The 22,431-nt window shown below is 33.8% G+C and overlaps 1 protein-coding gene across 1 annotated transcript in view; it reads right to left on the bottom strand.

Moving 5' to 3' along the window:
* Window positions 1-757: 757 nt before the first annotated feature.
* LOC139496227 (uncharacterized) overlaps window positions 758-22,431 on the bottom strand; it is a 49,652-nt gene continuing 27,978 nt past the window's right edge. The window contains exons 9-16 of the mRNA XM_071284706.1: window positions 19,853-19,945; window positions 16,567-16,821; window positions 13,399-13,917; window positions 12,832-12,974; window positions 10,829-12,205; window positions 9,893-9,932; window positions 7,526-7,840; window positions 758-6,302 (exon numbers count right to left, since the gene is read on the bottom strand). Of these exons, the coding sequence (XP_071140807.1) occupies window positions 5,905-6,302; window positions 7,526-7,840; window positions 9,893-9,932; window positions 10,829-12,205; window positions 12,832-12,974; window positions 13,399-13,917; window positions 16,567-16,821; window positions 19,853-19,945 (3,140 nt within the window). The 3' untranslated portion in view covers window positions 758-5,904. The remainder of the gene's footprint in view (window positions 6,303-7,525; window positions 7,841-9,892; window positions 9,933-10,828; window positions 12,206-12,831; window positions 12,975-13,398; window positions 13,918-16,566; window positions 16,822-19,852; window positions 19,946-22,431) is intronic.

Raw genomic sequence — 22,431 nt, 5'->3', positions numbered from 1 at the left:
CGCCGCTAGATTAAAACTGACGTGGAAAGGTAACACATGCCCACCGAAAGCTCTTTTTTGAGAGCCCAGGTGGTCGTGTGGTCTAGCGGGACGGCTGCAGTGCAGGCGATTTGGTGTCACGATATCACAGTAGCATGGGTTCGAATCCCGGCGAGGGAAGAACCAAAAATTTGCGAAAGCAAATTTACAGATCTAACATTGTTGGGTTGATGTTTAGACGAGTTGTATATACATTATGTACACAGCCATGTATCACCATCATTGATGGCGATCCGATGGATACATCTGTTGTAGGGTTGTCACTGACTCAGACGTACTTATGAATATAATTATTTTCTGTGACTGTATCTTACATTAATTTGTAGGATCCTTTACTATAGATAATTTAGCTGATCTGTAACAATAACATCTTCATGCCTTATATATCATGTACTGTAGTACGCCGCTAGATTAAAACTGACGTGGAAAGGTAACACATGCCCACCGAAAGCTCTTTTTTGAGAGCCCAGGTGGTCGTGTGGTCTAGCGGGACGGCTGCAGTGCAGGCGATTTGGTGTCACGATATCACAGTAGCATGGGTTCGAATCCCGGCGAGGGAAGAACCAAAAATTTGCGAAAGCAAATTTACAGATCTAACATTGTTGGGTTGATGTTTAGACGAGTTGTATATATATATATATATATATATATATATATATATATATATATATATATATATATATATATATATATATATATATATATATATATGCTGTTTTATACCCTAGTCCCACTAGGCCACGATCGCACTACGATCTGTGAAAAAAATGCAAATGTTGATGATCGTAGTACGATCGTGTAGATCGCAGTAAGGTCGTTTCACGGTCGTTGTGAAGTCTTCAAGATCGTGATGAGCGTGGCCAACTTTGAACATGTTCAAAACAATCGTGGTGCGGTCGTGGCGAAATCAGATCGTAGTAGAAGCGTAGTGAGAGCACACTTAGGTCGTAGTAAGATCGCAAAGGTCGCTGTACCATCGTAGCGAGAGCGTAGCGGAAGCGTGATTCTATTCGGAGAGACTGCACTACGATCTCACAGCGACGTTATTACGACCTCACTACGACCATCACGTTCTCACCGCGACCAAACTACGCTTCCACTACGACTATACCACGTTTACGCCACGCTGTTGAAGACCATAGTACGATTCTAGCACGCCCTTGCCGTCCTCATCACGCTCTTCTTACGATCTGACTACGTTCATACTACGACCATCATTCTCATTGTCATTTAAACATAAAACGTATTATATATATTCATGTTTTGTTTGTCTGTGTGTAGTTCTTGTCCATTTTCTCTAACGGCTCAACCATGCTTCTCGTTTATGTAGATTAGACCGTTGGTTTTCCCGTTTGAATGGTTTTACACTAGTAATTTTTTGGGACCCTATATAGCTTGCTGTTTGGTGTGAGCCAAAGCTCCGTGTGGAAGGCCGTACCTTTGCCTAAAATGGTTAACTTTTATAAATTATTACTTGGATGGAGAGTTGTTTCATTGGCGCTCATACCACATCTTCCTATATCTATTGACACATCTGCCTGTGTCATCTCTGCTATCGTTCACTAAAATATCGTTATTTGAGCTTTATGTACCAGCAAAAGGTTGTAATTTAGATTGGAGTGGTTGGTCCGAAATCTTTTCTTAATCAGGATTCGTTACTATCAGAGCTCCCTCTGCTTCTATATCAACCCCTACCACCACGCCTACGTAATCTAGAAGGTTTGGTGGCTTGACTGTATTGTTTCCCAGAAATCTATGTACTAATCAGAAAAAGAAGGAATGGAATAGTATTGATATGGAACACGATGTTGACGTTATTACTGACAACGTAGTAAGACCGCGGTATGAACGTAGCATAATCGTGATAAGAAAGTACTATATTCGCAGTAAAAGCGTGGTAAGATCGTGTTGCAATCGGATAACTCGAGGTATGGTCGTAGTGAGAACGTGATGAGCGTAGACAGATCTTGTTAACAGGGCCGTAACTACATTGAGGCAAATGAAGCAAATGCCTCATGTTTTAAATTTCAAAAAAAACTATAACAAAATATTGTCTTCATATGACTGTCTTCATAACAAATTGTTTTCATTGAAAGTGTCTTGCAAGAAGCAAGTTCTCTTCACTCTCTGATGTCGCCCCTGCATATTTTTCGTAATCCATGTTTCTATTTTACTTTTGGTTTTCAGAGTTGATGGTCTATTGTTTGTACTTCTGTGTCCCGGTTTGTCTTTTGTTCATTTATTGTCCTACTTATGACTAGCCTGAGTGTTGATTTTCATTTGTAAACGGGACACACTGTGTAATGTTGCATGTCCACCGATGTCCAGGCATTATGCGAGAAAATATTTTATGAATATACGATGCTACTGGACACAGAAAAAAGTGGTCGTTTCTGCATGAAGAATTGAACTTAATATAAAAAAATACGAAACTGCCTTTTTTGTATATAAAACCATACCCAATTTTTCTTAGTATGGATTGCAAAATTAGGTATTTTCTGTAGGTGAGGTATGCATAGAAGTGATAGATAAGTATTATAAATATAGAAATTGAATATCTTAATCAACAACAAAATTTAAAAAAACAAGAATGTGTCCATAGTACACGGATGCCCCACTCCCACTATCATTTTCTATGTTCAGTGGACCGTGAAATTGGGGTCAAAACTTTAATTTGGAATTAAAATTAGAAAGATCATATCATAGGGAACATGTGTACTAAGTTTCAAGTTGATGTAACTTTAACATCTTTAAAAACTACCTTGACCAAAAACTTTAACCTGAACTTTGCACTATCATTTTCTATGTTCAGTGGACCATGAAATTGGGGTCTAAACTATAATTTGGCATTAAAATTAGAAATATTATATCATGGGGAACATGTGTATTAAGTTTCAAGTTGATTGGACTTCAGCTTCATCAAAAACTACCTCGACCAAAAACTTTAACCGGACGGACGAACGGAGGCACAGACGGACGGACGGACGGACGGACGGACGAACGGAGGCACAGACCAGAAAACATAATGCCCCTCTACTATCGTAGGTGGGGCATAATAACTGTATCATATATCCAAGCGCCTGTGGATAAAACTAGATAGCTGGCATGGTTTAAATTTAAGTAAGACCACCAATTTCCCGGTATCAAATCATTTGTTGAAAAAAACATCGACGTATTGCCATATGAGATCATATGACCTTTTACATTCAAGGGTTAAATTTGCATTAAGTCGTGTTTAGACCCTTTAACAGAAAATAAAGGCATATGAAGTACACGTGCACGGGAGCTAATCGCACACAATGTCAATGTATAGAAAAAAATACAAGTGGTCAAAGTTTTTATTCCTGTTCTTCATCTTGAGGATCTGGAGGGTCTTCAATAATGAAAGAATCATAAATACTGTAAAACAAGGTCAATCTGGTCCCTAGTGTCGATTTGAGCAGTACTAGTATTTAACGTATATTACTGCACTAATGACTGTCACTATATTTAATTAAATCTAGTCATAAAAAATCTCAAGTCAGCACAATACAAGACAAGAACAGACAGACAGACAGATCCGGTATTAATGATTATGAGAATTACGATTTTTGCTTTATCCTACATATCGGTCTTTTAATGTTTTGAATGTCCCTAAAACTTCAAAGTCTTAAATAACAATGAATCTATGTTTTTGCTTTGAGACCAGAATATTGTCGAAAAAATAACTAAAAATTATTTGCGTTTCTTTGTAAGAAAGAGTCCGGGAAACGCTCAGAATGCACGAATTTGCGTTATTTTTCTCAGAGCTTCCCCAGACCCCTCGCCAAAATTTTTTCGCTTCGCTACGCTCGGCGATTATATTTTGCCTCAGTATTAAAAGGGGCTAGTTACGACCCTGGTTAAGCGTAGTGAGGTCGCAGAATAAGCGCGGTGAGAACGTAGTATAATCGTAGCGGGATCGTTGTAGAAGCTTAATGAGGTCAGGACGTAGTAGCATCGTGAAAGCAATGAAAATTTACATTTTCATGCCGCTCATACCGCGACCTCAACACGATCTGAATTTATTTTAGGTCGCGATAAGCGTAGTGCGATAGTGGTCTAGTGGGACTGGGGCTTAAAAGAAATTTGATTTTGTCTACTTTACTGATAGAGAGAGTTACAAATAAATAGATTCAAAAGTATGTGCTTTTAGGTGAAATGATTGATTTTAACTCTTTCTAAATATTAATCATTATTGACTAGTTAAAGAAGTATAATTCTGCTTAAGGTTGTGGTAGTGTAACTTGCTATGAAATACCTATATCTTGTTTATTGTTAAAATTATGAACTTATGTTGACTGTTAGATGAAGCAGAACACTAATAGGCATCGTGTCATAGCTTTGATTGTCCGGTATTGTTTTGGATTGTGTCTAAACAATGTTAACATGGTTAACTCCATACCCCTACCCCTTCTTTTCCTAAACAATTTTCTAAGCACTCGGTAACTTACAAAAAAAACAAAACAGGGATGGGTTCATAAGTATTAAAGTATTCAATAAATGTTGGCTTCAACGGCAGTAAACAGAAGCAAACAAAGAACAAAAACGTTCTATAACAAACTACAGTTTATTAAATCTCTTACAATGTCAGAAAAATTTAAATGATATCTGCTATTTTCCCCTTATTGTTCAATTGTAATAGTTAATTAATTGTCAGGCTAATAAAAACAAGCCATTTCTCTGTCAAAGCAACTAAGCTCCGCCTTTTCACGTGAAATTGACAATGATTGAAGTGAAAATCAATAGTCTGTTACAACAGCAAGGCATACTATTTTCGCATAGTGCAGTTAACGCTATTTATTTCTGTAAAAAACTATACAAAAATAGTGCAATTTTACTATAGAAGGACTTTCTTACAGGAAGTATAATAATGATTTATATAAAGCAAAACAAAAAAAGCAAATACATAAAAAAAAAATAGAAAATAACAGACAAAGGGAAAGAAAAATAAATTCTTGATTAACATCAGTCAGGATTCTATTTCGTCAAAATTATCTCCCCAATACGCCAGTCAATTTTAATAACCGTAAAAAATTGAAGCCATCATCGGGAAAACGCGCTGACAATTGAGCTCTTGAAAAGCGATAAATATATCTACATAGATGTAGCACCATTACGATCCTTAAATGCCAGTTGTATTTTAAAAGACAAATGTACATGTATCTGGTAGCTATTGAGGATCATTTTATATACTATTCTGTAAGCAAACAATTTAAAAATATTTTGGCTTATCGGTTGTCCGGTGGAATTTTCGAAAATTCAAAAACATTAAAAAAAAAATCTATTTGAATATTTCATGAAAGGACAGACTAAACATTTTCAGAGGTTGAAGGCTAATTACTCTAGAAAACACACAGAAAAAAATGAATTGTTTTTGAAGTAATAAATTTCTAAGATACAGTTGAAAAGTCCGTCATCAAGTGCTTTTAATTAAAATTTGATATTCGAACACACCTACTCTGATTTGATGATTCATCAGAAAATATCTTTACTTGAACTATATATTTGATTTAAATACTGTGATTTTTTAATGTTATTAAATCAACCCGTAGCCTACATGTATAAAAATAATAAAATCTGAAGCGAGATAGTGTATCAAATATTTCTGCTTTTTATGTTTTAAACACATAATAGTCAACCCTAACACGTCCGAACATGGAAGGGTGCACTCGACTTTCTCTTTTCGATGCAATTATTGTCCATTTTAAGGGTTTAAAAAAAAACATTACAGCGGCAGAGATAAAGAATCTTTGCTTTAGAAAGATCAATCTATTATCTTTCTGTTTCTTTCCTGATAAAAAAGTAAATTTCTTTTTTCGGTATTTTTCTAATACTGTTTAAATTTTAAAGGTTAGTACCCTCATATTCTGAAACAAATTTGTCATTGTTTATATTTGCTTGACCCTGGAGTTTAGAACAACATGTCAACAATGAAATGTCATTCGAAGTGACTTTAGTGTTTTCAATTTGATTTGCAAGGTCAACATAGCAATCATCTAATCTTAAAGCTGACAGGAATTTGAAATATCCCTTTTCCTCAGTAAACATTAGTTTTTCCATAAGTTTTCTAATTTTGTCACTTTGTGCTGGAAAAGCATTTATAACGTCCTTGTCATCTATAGTCAATACATCTTCTTCGATGAGATGGTCGACTATATTTTCAATTTTAATTGTGGACACGATTTCAGTGTAGTTCTTTTGTAATCGAACACGGAACAAAGGTACTTGCCAGGTTGATAAATCTAAAGGATAAGAAAAAACATGTATTCATAAAATATTTGTACGTTAAACTTACACATTTGTGATGATCTACATAGAAACTTGTATATAAACATTGCATTGCTTAAATGTTATATGTTTAAGATCAGTTTTTTCTTTAAGTTTTGACAGAATGAATAATCGATGAGGTAGAAGTTTTTTATTTCTTATTTCTACGTTTCATTCATTTCGTTTTCATTCCATGATTTCATATTATCGAAATGGTAGCTAAACGTTTGATCACTAATGATATGTCAGCCTTGAATGAACTTGAACAGCGCATTCGTGATTTTGTCTGTCTACCTTATATTTTTGTTTGTGTCAGATTTTAGTTATCTCATTTGACATAGACATTGTACTACTATAAATAAGAAAAATAACATTTTTTTCCGAGTAAAATTCAAAACAGAGGGTTCCTTATTAAATTGCTAAATAAAAAAAAAAAACTCAAACACATCAAGCGAATAGATAACAACTTTCACATTTCTTACCTGGTATAGACATTTTCTTATGTGGAATATGGTGGATTAAACCTAGTTTTATAGCTAGCTAAACCTCTCACTTGTATGACAGTCGCTTATATAAAGGAGCCATTCTTTTTAAATATTTTGTGAATATTTGGTTTAACTTATATCTTGAGTTTCTATTGCAATGGTTTCAATCTATTTGTTCCATTGAGAACTTTTTTTTATGACAGCATGCAAGAGTTTTATAATGCAATTTAAGTCTTCATTTTCTCTCCTTGTACCTTGATACAGGAACACACCTATGCTGTTACATTACTATGTTATATCAATTATTAGATACACCTTGAACGTGCTAGCCTGAATGAATGTAAATAATTTACACGAACACATTATTGCCATTTGAGAATAATTTTCAACAATTTAATGTGTCTGGTATGTAGCTGTTTGATCTTATGTTATGGAAATGCTTGATGAATGCAGGATAACAAACTTCATTTAACGACAGCTGGGTGAAAGTTGGTATATATATATATATAGATGATGATAACAAAAAGAAACGTTTGAATTTCAACTATAGTTGATAGAAAGTAATTTATCATAAATCATTAACGCTTCATTTTCATATAATAGGGCAAACAGTTTACATTCTATCCTTATTTTATTAATGTAATATAGACAAATTTACAAATATTCTAAAGGAAAAATATAAAGTACCTGATTTTAAAAGCAAACATATTTACCTTGTGTATTGTCAAACATACTCTCTCTAGTTACATGATCCTGTTCAAGACATTTCGTCAATTTATGGTAGCCATGTTTACGAAGTATCTCCAAAAAAGCAGAATACACCGATTGTCCTCTGCTAATGATAATTGTGATAAGCCTTCTTGTTTGGTGTTGTTTGTCAGGATATTGTTCAATATAGCATCTGTCATCTGTTGATATCAGACACTCATTTATCATATCATCCAAAATCCTCCTTAAAGTTCCTACTTCATTGACTATTATTTGGAAATGACGATTCATCTTAGCCTCTAGTTCTGCTGTCTTGCAATCTAAAATAAGAATAAAAACAAATGGTATACGAAAAAACATACACTGAATTGGCGTAGTACTGTATTGTTCAAAAGTAATAACTATCTGACTAAACTCTTGAAATTGTTTCCAATAGCAACACTATTTATATCACTGTAATTGAAACCGTTAAAGTAAAATGTGATTGCAAGATAAAAATAATCTGACCAAGTTAACCATCAGAATGCAAATATATCAATACCGTTTTACATGACACCGTAGGACGTAAATCCAACTCATTCTACTACATCTTATTGCTTCGTTTTAATTTTTTTGACTCATATTCCAAATAATCAATATCATGATGTCCAAAATGATTGATCGATTGGTTGTTGATACTAACGTCATTTTCAGCTTTCTGTTCTATCTCTTTGTGATAAGTTGTCTTGTTTGTGGAAGCTGGAGTGTCCACAGAGAACCAACGAAAAGCGACAGTAAAACTGGCAATAGTAGTAAAATTCAATGTTAAGGTCAGAGCAATTGACTCGAGCGGGATTCAGAATTGCAACAGACATTAAGAAATAATGCATGGCAGCCGTAGATTTGTGTAAACTGATCGAATATAAATGCCCAACCCATGCCTTGAATTATTTCGATTCTAATAGGACAAATTCTGTAATTTTGTTAACCGTGAAAGCCCTATACATACGATATTTTTTTGGCTGTTCCATTTTACGCAATTTTGACAATTTAGTAATAATATATAATTCAATGATTCCAACGTAATTTTATTCGCTCTGGGGCGTATAAAAAACTTTAAAACGCCCGGTATTTACATTAAATTTAGTTTTTTGTTTACGGAAACATACTTGTGATGTCACCTTATTTCGTTGCCATGCCAAGACAATAACATTATTTCCCGGAATTTTGGTTTTATGAAATTATATCATGAAAAATAAATTGAAATGGACAGATTTGTTTATTTTGCTGTAGAATAGAGACAACAAGTGAAACTGCGAGCTACTGCTCACGGATGATACCCCCGCCGCAAGTGGATAATATTAATAGTGTAAAAATATGCAAGTGTTCAGTAAACAGGAAGTTATCTAGTAATGACTCTGAAAACGCATCACACGGTATAGCTGACTTATATAAACATTGAAACCAAATTTCAGAAATCCTTGTATTGTAGTTCCTGAGAAAATTGTGACGAAAATTTTTAACTTGGCTATCTTGGGTAAAATCATACAAGTGTTTGGTAAACAGGAAGTTGTCAAGTGATGAATCTGAAAACGCATCACACGGGAAAATTTTTAACTTGGCTTTCTTGGGTAAAATCATACAAGTGTTCGGTAAACAGGAAGTTGTCAAATGATGAATCTGAAAACGCATCACACAGTATAGCTGACTTATATAAACCCTGAAACCAAATTTCAGAAATCCTTGTATTGTAGTTCCTGAGAAAATTGTGACGAAAATTTTCAACTTGGCTATCATGTGTAAAATCATACAAGTGTTCGGTAAACAGGAAGTTATCAAGTGATGAATCTGAAAACGCATCACACGGTATAGCTGACTTATATAAACCCTGAAACCAAATTTCAGAAATCCTTGTATTGTAGTTCCTGAGAAAAATGTGACGAAAATTTTCAACTTGGCTATCATATGTAAAATCATACAAGTGTTCGGTTAACAGGAAGTTGGTGAGTGATGAATCTGAAAACGTATCACACGGTATAGCTGACTTATATCAAGCCTGAAACCAAATTTCAGAAATCCTTGTAGCGTAGTTCCTGAGAAAAATGTGACGAAAAATATTCATGGGACGGAAGGACTGACGGACTGACGGACGGACAGACAGAGGTAAAACAGTATACCCCCCTTTTTCAAAGCGGGGGAATAAATATATTGTATCTGAATGTTGGCCTTCTTAAATTTGGGATTTTGATGTTGAAAATCCAGAATATCTGGCAGCATGAATAAGTTGATCGTAACATGGAACAGCCGTTTTAGTGTATTACTGCGTTTCCGTTAAAGGTAGATATATTGTGATTATACTGGTTGACGATAATAGTTCGTCATATTGGAATTACCTTTTGATGACAATTCAGCTGTTTCTGTAGTCTTTTCATCCTTATGAGTAAAACAATTAGAGATTTTGTTGAAAAAAATTCCAAACATATACATATTATCATGATTATAGTGGCATTTGATTTCAGTTAGATTTTGAAAATATGATGAGTTAATAAATTAATGATTGTCTATTCATCATGGCGCTTTCAGCTCTCTCGTATATATCGTGGTGGACATTTGAATTAGCACAGAGAAAACCAACGACCTACTACAATAACTCCAACTTTATATCAGCCTTGACAACCGAGGAGGCTCCCGCAACTAAAAGGTGGTGTGTATTATATTTTACTTGTTAATATTTGCTTCAAGTGACTCAATAAGGATTCAAAGCTGTCAAATACAACTTGAACATTGGTATCTATACCTTTCAGGAAGCACATACTTTTATATGTGTTTTCTTCAGGACAAATATGTTTTTTTTTTTTTTTTGTAAATGATATACTGATAAAGCTTAGTTCAAATAGTTTGGTTAGCAGTTTCCTAATTAAACAAATCATCTGCTTTATCTTTGTCTAGCGTTTACATATCTCGGTTAATAATGCTCGCCAATGGATGTTCACACTTCACGGACTTACCTAACTAGATTGTGATCTTTACCGAAAGCTTTTACTTCTAAGTGACCAGTGATATGTGTTCACGATCTGATATCTCTAGACACCATTCAAGTCGTGTGTTTTGTAAATTTACTTACTGTCGCCTTAATTTAAATTGTTTTCTTAAAAACACTAACATGTAAACTTTTCTTTGTTCTACATCATTAAAACGTCTTTCTTACGGTAATTGATCTTTAACACCACAACGCAAAACAAAGAAAGAATACATTGTTTTTTTGTGTAACTTGTTTAATATGTGGATATTATCAATACACTATGCGTCAAACAATTATAAGTATTTACCTGAAACCAACAACTCAACATCTCTTTCGACTTGTGTGCCTTTTTATGTTCATTGCAATAATAAGCTTTGGATTCCTGTAGTTGTGAGACATCTACCATACCATCTTGGTTATCGTAGCTTCCGAAAATACACTTTATTTTTAACGTGTACACAACATTCATTTTGTAACGTCGTATGACTGCATTTACTGATGACTCTGCTTCTTCCCAAACTCGTTCATTTAACTGTACAGATGGCTCCTGCCAATACCATACTTGAAATTGCACAACATTACGAAACACGCAAATGGCTAGCTTTATGCATCCCGTCTGGTCCAGATTGAATACACCCATGCCACGGTACAATGCTAACTTGGTAACCTTTGTTGAAGGTTCAATGCTTATCTGGTAACGGCGAATGTATCCAACCAATAAATGGTTGAAAAATGCTGGAGGGAGGAAATAAAAATCCATGCACAACCATGAGCTTCGTGTACACTCTATATCAGCGACATTGAAATTTTCTACAATATTTCTAATTGGTTTTGTTTTGATCAAACTTGGAACGTAATAATCGATCGACTCCGTGTATGAGTTGATGTGGGCATCGCTGAGAACCTCGTCTGATATTTTGACATCAGTTGTTTCCAGAAGATTGCTTCTCTTCCGTCGTTCACCAAGGTTTAGATTTAATGAGAAAGATAATTCATCCAAACAACCAGCATCACTCTTTTCTTGTATTTGTGAATCGTTTGTATTTGGAACACTTGGCTTGACTATTATGTCAAACTTTTCCATAACGTTCAAGATATGATCTTTATAAGTGAGAGAGTTAGATATGCTTTTTTGACCAAATATCTCAATAATCAAACCTTCCGATAGTCTTCCTGACTTTATAAGCTCAATCCAGTCGTTATCGTGTAAGAGTTCGTTTTCCCTTTGGAATTTAGGGGCCGAGATGAGACACTTCAAGACATCAACTAGCCATTGGGGCTGTAAAATAATATATTCTGGAATATCTTCAAAAAAGATTATATTCCCCGTTTCATGCTGGTAATTCAGAAAGAGAAAAATTTCTTTTTCGTCATGAATTGCTGGATCAACCATTTTGCCTTGCTTTATGACGTCCCGATACGATATCACGGGTTCGTTCTCCTTCATCTTTAAGGAATCTAACCGTTGCTCAAGTTTAATCCAACGAACAGGAAGTTTTTGACCCCATGTGTTAACTTTCGAAGCAAGATCAAAGATTCTGTCTCGGAGAACACCAAACTTCTTCTCCTTCGGAAGTTTATTGGATACTATTATAAAATCTTTTATGTGTTTATGTTTCTGGTGGCCTCTTAGAATTTCATTCAATTGCTTCTTAATTTCGTCTCTCCTAGATTCCTCTTTTTCCTGAAATAATGAATAACAAATGAGCACCGATAGTTCTACCAGAACGCAATTGTCACGACTGGTGTTAAACTGTACATACTAAATTGCGCATTGGTACCATAAGAAATGAAAGTATCGATAAACAAAATGTGACTATTCAGCAGATCTGAAACACCGAGAAATTTTTAAAGAATAACTAATCTGATAATTAACCCGAAGCGCATGACTTAAATATTGGTGCTGTGCGGTCACGAACTGAAATTTTCGATTTTCGACTTTTACAACGCATACTGTTGTATAACGTCAGAGGAAATAAATAACCACGTTTATTTCACATGTGAAATTATTGGTTTTTATCTCACTTATAAATCTATGTAATTCATTGCAATAAATGTAATAATACCCTATAAACAAAAATCAGATAACTCCTAAATAGAAAAACGAATTAATACATTGTTAAATATGACAATAAATGCCATGCATGGTTGGTACAACTCAAAGTTATGTCAAAAGGGAACTAACTCTCATGTATATCTAAACACAGAACATGCAGAAGTTAGGTAAAATAAAAGGAATTTATAGACTAACGAATGGATTCAAAGGTTATCATTGCATCATACTATGTAGTCCAAGAATAGATTGCATACCTTTAATTTGTCACTGCACGTTCCTACTACAATGACTGATGGAAGATTTTGTTCCGATTTGTCGTCATCTTGCTCTGACAGGCCATTACAATTCTCATTTTCGCTGTAACAATGAATAGCGTCCATCCAAAAGTTGACATACTCTGAAATTACATACGATATTACGGTCAGTAGATAGTGTTTAGCAGATAAATTGTTAACACGTTTAATCAACATATAACATGTATAATAGTGTCATTGTTTTTTTTTACCTGGTTAAAATATTATTGAGTCACACGTTTATCCTACCCCAAAATCATCAGAATTTAAGAGTGCTTCAGCTTAGGAATTTATAATGAAAGGTTTCTTTGTTATCAATTAAGTCTCAAGTCACTATTTGAAATAATTTGGCAACCTTGGTTTTTGTTTTCCCGAATGATAATATTAATATTAACGTAGCTTCTGTCCGGTGTATTTCTGTATGATTACAATGTGAAAACACATAAAACAATCTAAATATTTATAGAGAATTCAATAGAAACGAAGTCTCCCTAATTGAAACAGTGATTTTATAACACATAAACCTACCTCCGATATGTTCCAGAGGAATTTCGGCTAAATCTGTTAGAGTGTCATCCAAGTCTTCTGATGTAAGGGACCCCTTTAGGTCTTTACTAATATCCAATACTAATAAATAGATGGCATGCTTGTTTAAAAATGTTTGGTGAGTGGCGTAAAATTCATACTGACCGGCAAAATCTAACATGACTACCTCAGCAAATTCATCCATCGATTCTTCAGAAAATTGCAGTCCATCAAAGTCTTTCAGCAAGCTTTCTCCTGACTTTTGAACTGTATCTTCAGCGATCGGTTGCCTATTGACTTTTTGTTTCTTTTCTGCTACATATTTCGTATATCCAGTGTTACTAGATGTATCTGTTGTCGATATACCGATGTCTAGACTTTCATGTGATTGCACTTTTACTTTCTCCTTGAACTCAAACTTTTTATCAAAGGATATATTGTCACTGAAAGATTTATGCCGTTGTCGAATTAGGTTTTGACATAAACGCCGTTGCCGATCTTGTTCTGCATGGTCTATTAACTCTGAAATAAAAGAAACATGTTGATATAATATCATGTAAAAAGTTTATGATAATTGAAAATTCTGAATAAATCGGAACCAATTTTTTTTACAGATATCCGGACGCAGACACCATGAAATTGAAAGGGAAATATATAACAATGCAGTATGCTTGTATCAGAATTTCTAGACGTCTAAGCTCTTTATTATTACTAATAAAAGAGGGACGAAAGATACCAAAGGCACAGTCAAACTCATAAATCTAAAACAAACTGACAACGCCATGGCTAAAAATGAAAAAGACAAACAGAAAAACAATAGTACACATGACACAACATAGAAAATTAAAGAATAAACAACACGAACCCCACCAAAAACTAGTGGTGATCTCAGATGCTCCGGAAGGGTAAGCAGATCCTGCTCCACATGTGGCTCCCGTCGTGTTGCTTATGTGATTACAAATCCGGTAAATAGTCTAATTCGGTAGGTCACATTCATGAAAGGGAAGGGGATTTTAGTTACGTATACGACGTAAGGAACATATCCGATATCATTTGTGAAACGGTTATTCTATAACGGTCAACCAACTCGGGATGGCGTCCGTAAAATTTACGAAGGGATAAAAGTTGATATAGCTAGAGTAGTGTCAATGCTAAGGAATGCAACAATAACAAAATTTGTAAGGGTTACACGGAACCCAGTGACTCGCCTACTTCTGCTGTAAATCGCAGGCTAAACAAAAATGAGGAAAAAAATCAATAAAAATGTTCCTCTTGTTACAATCTTTTGATTGTAAGAAGCTTCTGTCCAAGTTTGGTAAAAATTCAGGACAGTTTATGAATCTAATAAATGTTTTAAAAACCTTAACTGCAGACTGTACATGTATGTAATGTTAACTGGAAGAAAAAAGTTCAATACGGAAAAAATGGATTTATTTTTTTACAAAATTTATTTCTGGATACTATCTTATGATCATAAACAAGCTTCTGTCCAAGTTTGGTAGAAAACCAGTATAGTTTAAGAAAGTTATTAAAATTTCAAAAACTTTAACCACAGAGTGAATATTTGTGGGTGCCGCCGACGGCGACACCGACGACGATGGAATGTAGAATCGCTTAGTCTCGCTTTTTTCGACTAAGTCGAAGGCTCGACAAAAAGCATATAATTTGGCAATGAGATTTCATGGCTTCAATGAATGTTACAATGTTCAGGAAATTTGAGGGCGTAATTTTTTTGTATTGGAAAATGATTAAAGTAATAATACTATACCGGTGTTGACATGAATATCAATAATATGGTAATTTTTATAGATTTCCTGGTTACAAAACTTTGGAATTTTTGAAAAAACTAAGAAATTTTCTTATCCCAGGCAAATATATTTTTGGCACGCCTTTTTGGAATTTTAAATCCTCAATGTTCTTCAACTTTGTACTTGTTTTGCTTTATAAATATTTATAATATATATAATATATGATATTAACATCACTGATAAATTTAATGTAGACGAAACGCGCGTCTGGCGTACTAAATAATAATTCTGGTACTTTTGATAACTATATACCGCTATACTATAGCGAAAACAAATCTCGTTCAAAACCCAAACGCATGGAAAATAAATTATGTATAAGAGAAAAACAACAGAACAACAGAAACATTGAGCTTCTACAACATGTACAATAACAAACATACACAGAAACGAACTATTTGATAACAACTGTCATTTTCATAAGCTTTACACAATTCTGGTCATAGGACAGTATTTTACATGTTCTGCAAAGGATTTGTCTATCAGATTACAACAATTATTGCCGCAGTATATGAGGTTCTCCAGAATACTGTCAAACAGTTTACTCGTATTTATTGACCATAAATAGGCAATATATACGGCTTCATCTGCCTCATTTATAGAATCATACCACATAACATAAGCATTTCTCAAAGAATGTAGGACAAGCCTTCCTTTTCTGTAACTGACTGTATTACGTTAGAAGCCTGTAATTCAGTTTTATTCGGTGGTTACTGTGTAATATAATTTATTTCGTTTAATGTTTTGTTGAAAAAATCATACCGTTGGTTTTCTTGTAGAAACTGTTTTGCATTTGTAAGTAAGGGGCAGTATGGGTTTTGACAGCTTTACTGTGATCTATAGTTGTAAACTTCTATGTCTTCTGGGACCGGTGAGGAGAGTTAACGTATTTACCACATCTTCTTATTTGTAAATGTTTCATGAGAACACTTAACTTTTGAATAGAACATTTACTGTTAGCTGATCGTGTCGGTTCATTTTATTTGTTTTTGTAATGAATTTGCCACTGGACTATAACATAGGATATTATTTTGAATCGCTTTGATCAAACGATCGAACCAGGGTTAATCGATCATTGTCTACATAACAAAATGCATATACCATGTCAGGAATATGACAGTTGTTATCAATTCGTTTGATGTATTTGAGCTTTAGATTTTGACATTAGATTATGGACATTTTCGGTTTTGAGTTTTCCTCGGAATATTTGTGTGATTTTACTTTTTACTGTTGGTATAATAATTGATTTCTCATAAGATTCTCGTTTTATCACCGAAAAAAGATATTGTAATTAGCAGGAGTAGAAATATAAACTTGTTAACTCATTTTTACTTATCAAATGCTCATTATATTGTACATTTATTACCATCAGAAATTATCCATGTCCGATCGCTCAATCTAACTTTACACCTAAGAACCATAATATTGATACCATTGGTGCTTACAACATCTTTTATGTCCTTCTTCAATAATCTTCGCATTAAGCAAGTCTTTCCTACACCGAATGGACCAACAATCATTATGCGTATGCAATGCCTAGCCTCCGTTCCGCCTTGTAATATGTCTTTGTAAAGATCTCCTGCACTTTTCCCCATTTTCCAGATCACTGGAGGCGTTTGATCTTTCAATAAAAAAATGATTAAATAAAATGTAGAAAATAAGCAGCAATGCTTTTGAATTTCCCTCTGGTATGTTTTGTCACTATACTATTGGCTTTATAAATATTTTGATATGAGCGTCACTGATGAGTCTGATGTAGACGAAACGCGTGTCTGGCGTACAAAATTATAATCCTGGTACCTTTGATAACTATTTACATTACAACGTTACCGAGGAATCTTTAATTTCCAAAATGTGCATCTGGTGAAAACAATTTGGTATATGTTAGATAGAAATACTGCAATACTGGTCAATCAAGAGAAAAAGTGAAAATGCTAACAAAATTGTATCGTTCTTGAAAATTGCAGATTAAAGTACATGCGGAATAAATATGCGCTTCCAAACTCAGAAGTGATTGACACAAAACGTGCTATAAAAGTAATAATCCTGTAACAAAAAGTAACAAGTTGTTTTCAGTCCCGAAGTGTAATAGAAAAAAGTCAAAAGGTGTATACTGTGTGTGTATATATAGAATAAAGGACTTTTTGTTTTTGATACTGACTTTATCACAGTAAAATATCAGGTGAGGCCGACGTGCGAGCCTGATATTTTCTGTGATAAAGTCAGTATCAAGAACAAAAAGTCCTTTATTCTGTTTATCGGTAATTTAAAAAAAATAAAAATTACTACAATAATAGAGAAAATAACAAACTAACTTCTTTTTCGCGTCGAATCACGGCGAATCACTATTGACGTCACAGGCTGCATTACGTCATTTGAAATATTGTCACAGTGCAGTAAACATGGCGTTCCCTTGCACAAAGTATTGAAAAGGAATTATTGCACGTGTTTCATTAATATTGCAAATTGCAAATCTAATGGTAGCATACTGGTAAGTCAGATTTCTTTATTTTTCACAAAGCATCAACATAGAGGGGGATAGGATGGTCCTGATCCCGAAATCCCGAGTTTAAAAACATGAAATCACGAGGTCCCGAATTTAAATCACAGGAGTTTGAAATCCTATCAATAAGTGGTTAAAAATATACCAAAGTCGACTATCCCGAAATCACGAGCTTAAAGACACCCGATCCCGGAGTCTCGATTAACGTCCTATCCAATCGAGCATAGTAAGTCAGAACATTAGAATGATACGATATGAATCAGCAGATTTTTCATCGATCATTATTTTTAAGTTAAACGACGTCAATTATATTTTACTTAAAGCTGACTGTAATTTGTAAATTATCTGAACAAGCTCATTTCTTGTCTTCTTCATAATTATTTCAAACATTTTAATAGATGGTGCCCCGGTAGTCCAAATAATTTGCGTCCCAGAAAAAAATTAAAATAGCCTTGCCAGACGTTATAATTATTTGGACTAGTGCCCCGGTTACCCCCTTTTTAAAATTTATATTAGATCCGCATATGAATAAGTTAACTTTTTTGTTCTTTGTTCTATAAATATCTGTCTTTAAATTGACAATGAAACCACATCTCTTAAAATTGTATATGATGGTCCCACAAAAATGTTTTTTCTAGCTTCTCTCATGCACAGGTACTTGTGGACAGGATACCCTTTGGGTGCCCCTGAGTGGGAATATCCCGAATGACCCCCCATGTAGTTTAATTTTGATTTATTTTTTATTAAACGTTTATTTAAATTGTTTTCACTGGGAATATATGTCGAAGTTACTGACAAACAGCATTTGAGATTTTTGCCAGTCGACTGATATGTATATAGAGAGCAATTTAAATAAACGTTTAATAAAAAATAAATCAAAATTAAACTACATCGGGATATTCCCACTCAGGGTCACCCAAAGGGTATCCTGTCCACAAGTATCTGTGCTCTCATGCGATAGCGGTACCTTTTTTATCACTATTTATGTGTTGCGTTTAAATATGAATTGTAACACTTTATAGGGACTGAACAGGTAAAACAAATACTTCTCAAGAAACAGAAAAAGAAAACTACTTAGAACGGCACCAGGCTATGTATTGGTATGAATAAAAACTCGGATTTGAACACCATGCCATCATGGACTTGTACTTCATATATCAATTATAGATAACGCATTTTTTTTTAAGTTTGTCGGCTTTTTCATACATTTTTTGTTCACATTTTCACAACGAAAAAGGCTAAACTAACTTTGTAAAAGTTATAATCAATGTCAAGTGTTTCATTTGCCAAACATCTCGTGCGTTTCTGTGATAAAAATCACGCGCAATTTTGTGAATGAAAGGGGAAAGTAGATCCTTACGCGTTGCATTCGCGCATGTCATTTGCGTACTAACCCAATAATTTTTATATCACGGCCAGTCCATTGATACTGACATTATCAGCGAGTATACATCAAAGGAAAAATGTATAAATTACCGATAAATTATTATATAAGTTATTTACCATATCTTTATCAAAATGGTATGTATGAAAATATTTAACACGCATTTTAAAGCATGTACATGTAGTACATTTTGTACCTATAATGTTTCTGATGGTTTTATTAGGGCCTGTAGTTTGATGCTGAAAAACCTTTCATCCATTCAGCTTTCCAAAGAATTTGGCTTGATTATGTTTGATAAAAGAAATTAATTTCACATCTGCCATTGTTTTTTCGCAATTCTACTGCGGACTCAAATGCGTTATAACCATCGGGAGCAACTGGTTTCGTTTAAACATACATCTTCTATCATGTCAACATATGAAGTCATCCCCGAATTTCAATTCCTCAATCTTAAGCATTTATAATGAAGTTAAATCAGGCAAAGTTATTCAGATATCTAACAGTTAACCGATTTTTATTCATTTATAAGTGAAAAATACATAATTTGCAAATCAATGATAAAACATAAATGAGAAGAATCAATAAACATTTTACTTTCTAATTTGCCCAACATGCCAAAATGTGCATGTTCATTGCAAACTATACCACGGCCGCGACTTTATGATGTAAAAGATATTTGTATAAAAGAAACCAAACGTTTTCGTCTTGATAATAACAAGAAACACATTAAAGTACATACAACAGTGTACATATATGGATGTATACCTGCTTCTTGAGAAAAACAGAATGTTTTGAGTCTGGCTTTCAATTCTAATATTTCTTCTGTTTCAGTACTATGATGAAACTTGTTTTCTATCACTGGAAAATATATTGAAATACAAATATAAGTGTTAGATCAGGATTTATAGATTCTTTTTGTCGAATGTTTTGTGGTCTAAACAGGTTGGGGAAAAAGTATTTATTGATTTAAAGGTGTACTACCTGTGAAAAGACAATTCTTGTATATACTTCTGATTTACGAAACCTGCCTGCCTCGTTAAGAATGACACAGCAGAAAAGTGAAAAGGTGGCAAATTATTACGCTTACAAGGATCAAATCAAATGATGTATTCTGTTATGTGTATATGAAAAACAACATCAAAACTATTCTGTTTAGTTCAGATTAGAATAAATCTGATTGAATATGTATATTTACATTGTTATAAATATGATTTATATGTTAACATTTTTTGTAGTGACCATAATTATGACAGGGACAGGTTTAGCTAGCTATACAATCAGGTATAATCCACCATTTCCTAATTAAGAAAATGCATGTACCAAGTCAGAAATATGACAGTTGTTGTCCATTTGTTTGGTGTGTTTTATCTGTCCTTCTTTCTTTTGGTATCAACATCAAAGAAAACGAAGAAAACTTGCCTTCATTGTACTGGATACCTAAATTACACAAAACTCCATCTAAAGAACGATACATAGCTGGGTCTTCAAAATGTTCGACTAAACATCTTTTTAAAGTACTGACTACTATTCTTTCTACAGTTAAAGATGGGCTTCAAAAATATCGTGATGAGATATATTCTACCAGTGGTGTTAACCAGATGTTGATTCTCAAAAATTCGAAAGATCTACTGCTTAACCTTCGATCACAATCTTTGCAATTTTGCAGCAACATAAAAACTTTTGATTTTTCTACGCTATATACTACTATTCCCCATGCTCAGTTGAAAGATCGATTCACCATCTCATAAAACAGAGCTTTTTCTATACAAATGGGAATCGTAGATACAAATTTCTTGTTTTGGGTTACAATAATTCATATTTTATGAAGAATTACACTGAATCTTCCAGAAAATATACTGAAGATGATATTATCAAAATGCTGGACTTTTTGATCGACAATATATTTGTTGAGTTTGGAGGATTTATATTTCAACAGACAGTTGGTATTCCAATGGGTACTAATTGTGCACCCTGCTGGCTAATTTGTTTTTGTACTCGTATGAAGCAGAATTCATTCAGAACCTTCTAAAAGACAAAAAGAAAAAGCACCTTGCGAAATTCTTTAAATTTACTTTCCGATATATTGATGATGTTCTATCATTAAATAACCCATATTTCAGCCAATACCTACATCTCATATATCCCAGTGAACTTGAAATTAAGGATACTACTGATACTAGAAGGACTGCTTCATACCTTGATCTTTTCCTCAATATGGACGTAGATGGACGACTTCACACGAATACCTATGATAAACGGGACGATTTCAACTTCCCAATTATCAATTTCCCATTTCTCAGCAGTAACATACCCTCTGCCCTTCGTATGGTGTTTACATATCACAATTGATACGGTATTCTCGTGCTTGTTCACACTATACAGACTTCATATACAAGAGTGTGCTCCTTACGCAAAAACTGCTCCAACAAAGTTATGAGGAGGACAGATTAAAATTGACACTCCGTAAATTTTATGGACACCATCACGAATTGGTGGATCCATACGATGTATCTTTGACCAAACTAACTAAGGACATTTTTGCCACATGGTAGATTGTTGTTTGTCATTATGTCGTGTAATCTTTTAATTACCAAACGTGACTTATTCCCGATTGTGACTGTTTTGCTGGGTGTGAATTCGCATTACTATAAGACGTGTTACGGTACTTTTCTATCCCAAATTCATGTATTTAGTTTAAATGTTTAATGTTATATTTGTAATTCTCATCGGATTTTGTCAAATGTGTTGACGTCTTTTCTATTATATTTATGTGTTATGGTAAATAATATTAATCACCGCATTCATTTATGAGATTTCATTTTTGTTCAACGTAATCAGTACGATATTTTACGTTTGAAGTAAGATTCAAAACAAACCGGCCATAGCTTTATAATATAGTTAATTGCTACCTTAGTTTGCTATTAATAAATATTAAAATGTGCATTGTTATTAAATGCAATATCAGTATTTAGTTCAAATATAATCTTAAATCAATCCTAATTCTATCTTATTCATTCAAATGACGTCATTTTTCATTTTTTGATGATCTGTTTTTCAAATTCAAATGACGTCATCATTTTTTTGTCATTTTTTACAATTTCAAATATGACGTCACTTGGCGTTGAGGTTTAAACTTATTCGGATGTGTCTACATTTTGTGTTGCTAATGTCTGGTTATGTAATGTATTTCAGTTGTTTCCTGTAATTAGTTAATATTTCAGTTCTATCATGTACAGCTTTTATTTAGTAATTTTATAGATTTACTGTTTGCAAAAGTATAAATTATTCTAAATAATAAGGATGTTCTGGTAACTAACAGAAAACCCTTGCCGTTTTTGGCACAA

Source organism: Mytilus edulis, chromosome 11, assembly GCF_963676685.1.
Source record: "Mytilus edulis chromosome 11, xbMytEdul2.2, whole genome shotgun sequence".
Classification (NCBI taxonomy): Eukaryota; Metazoa; Mollusca; class Bivalvia; order Mytilida; family Mytilidae; genus Mytilus; species Mytilus edulis.
Note: the sequence above shows the minus strand (reverse complement) of the source record. Positions and strands in the feature narration are given on the sequence as shown.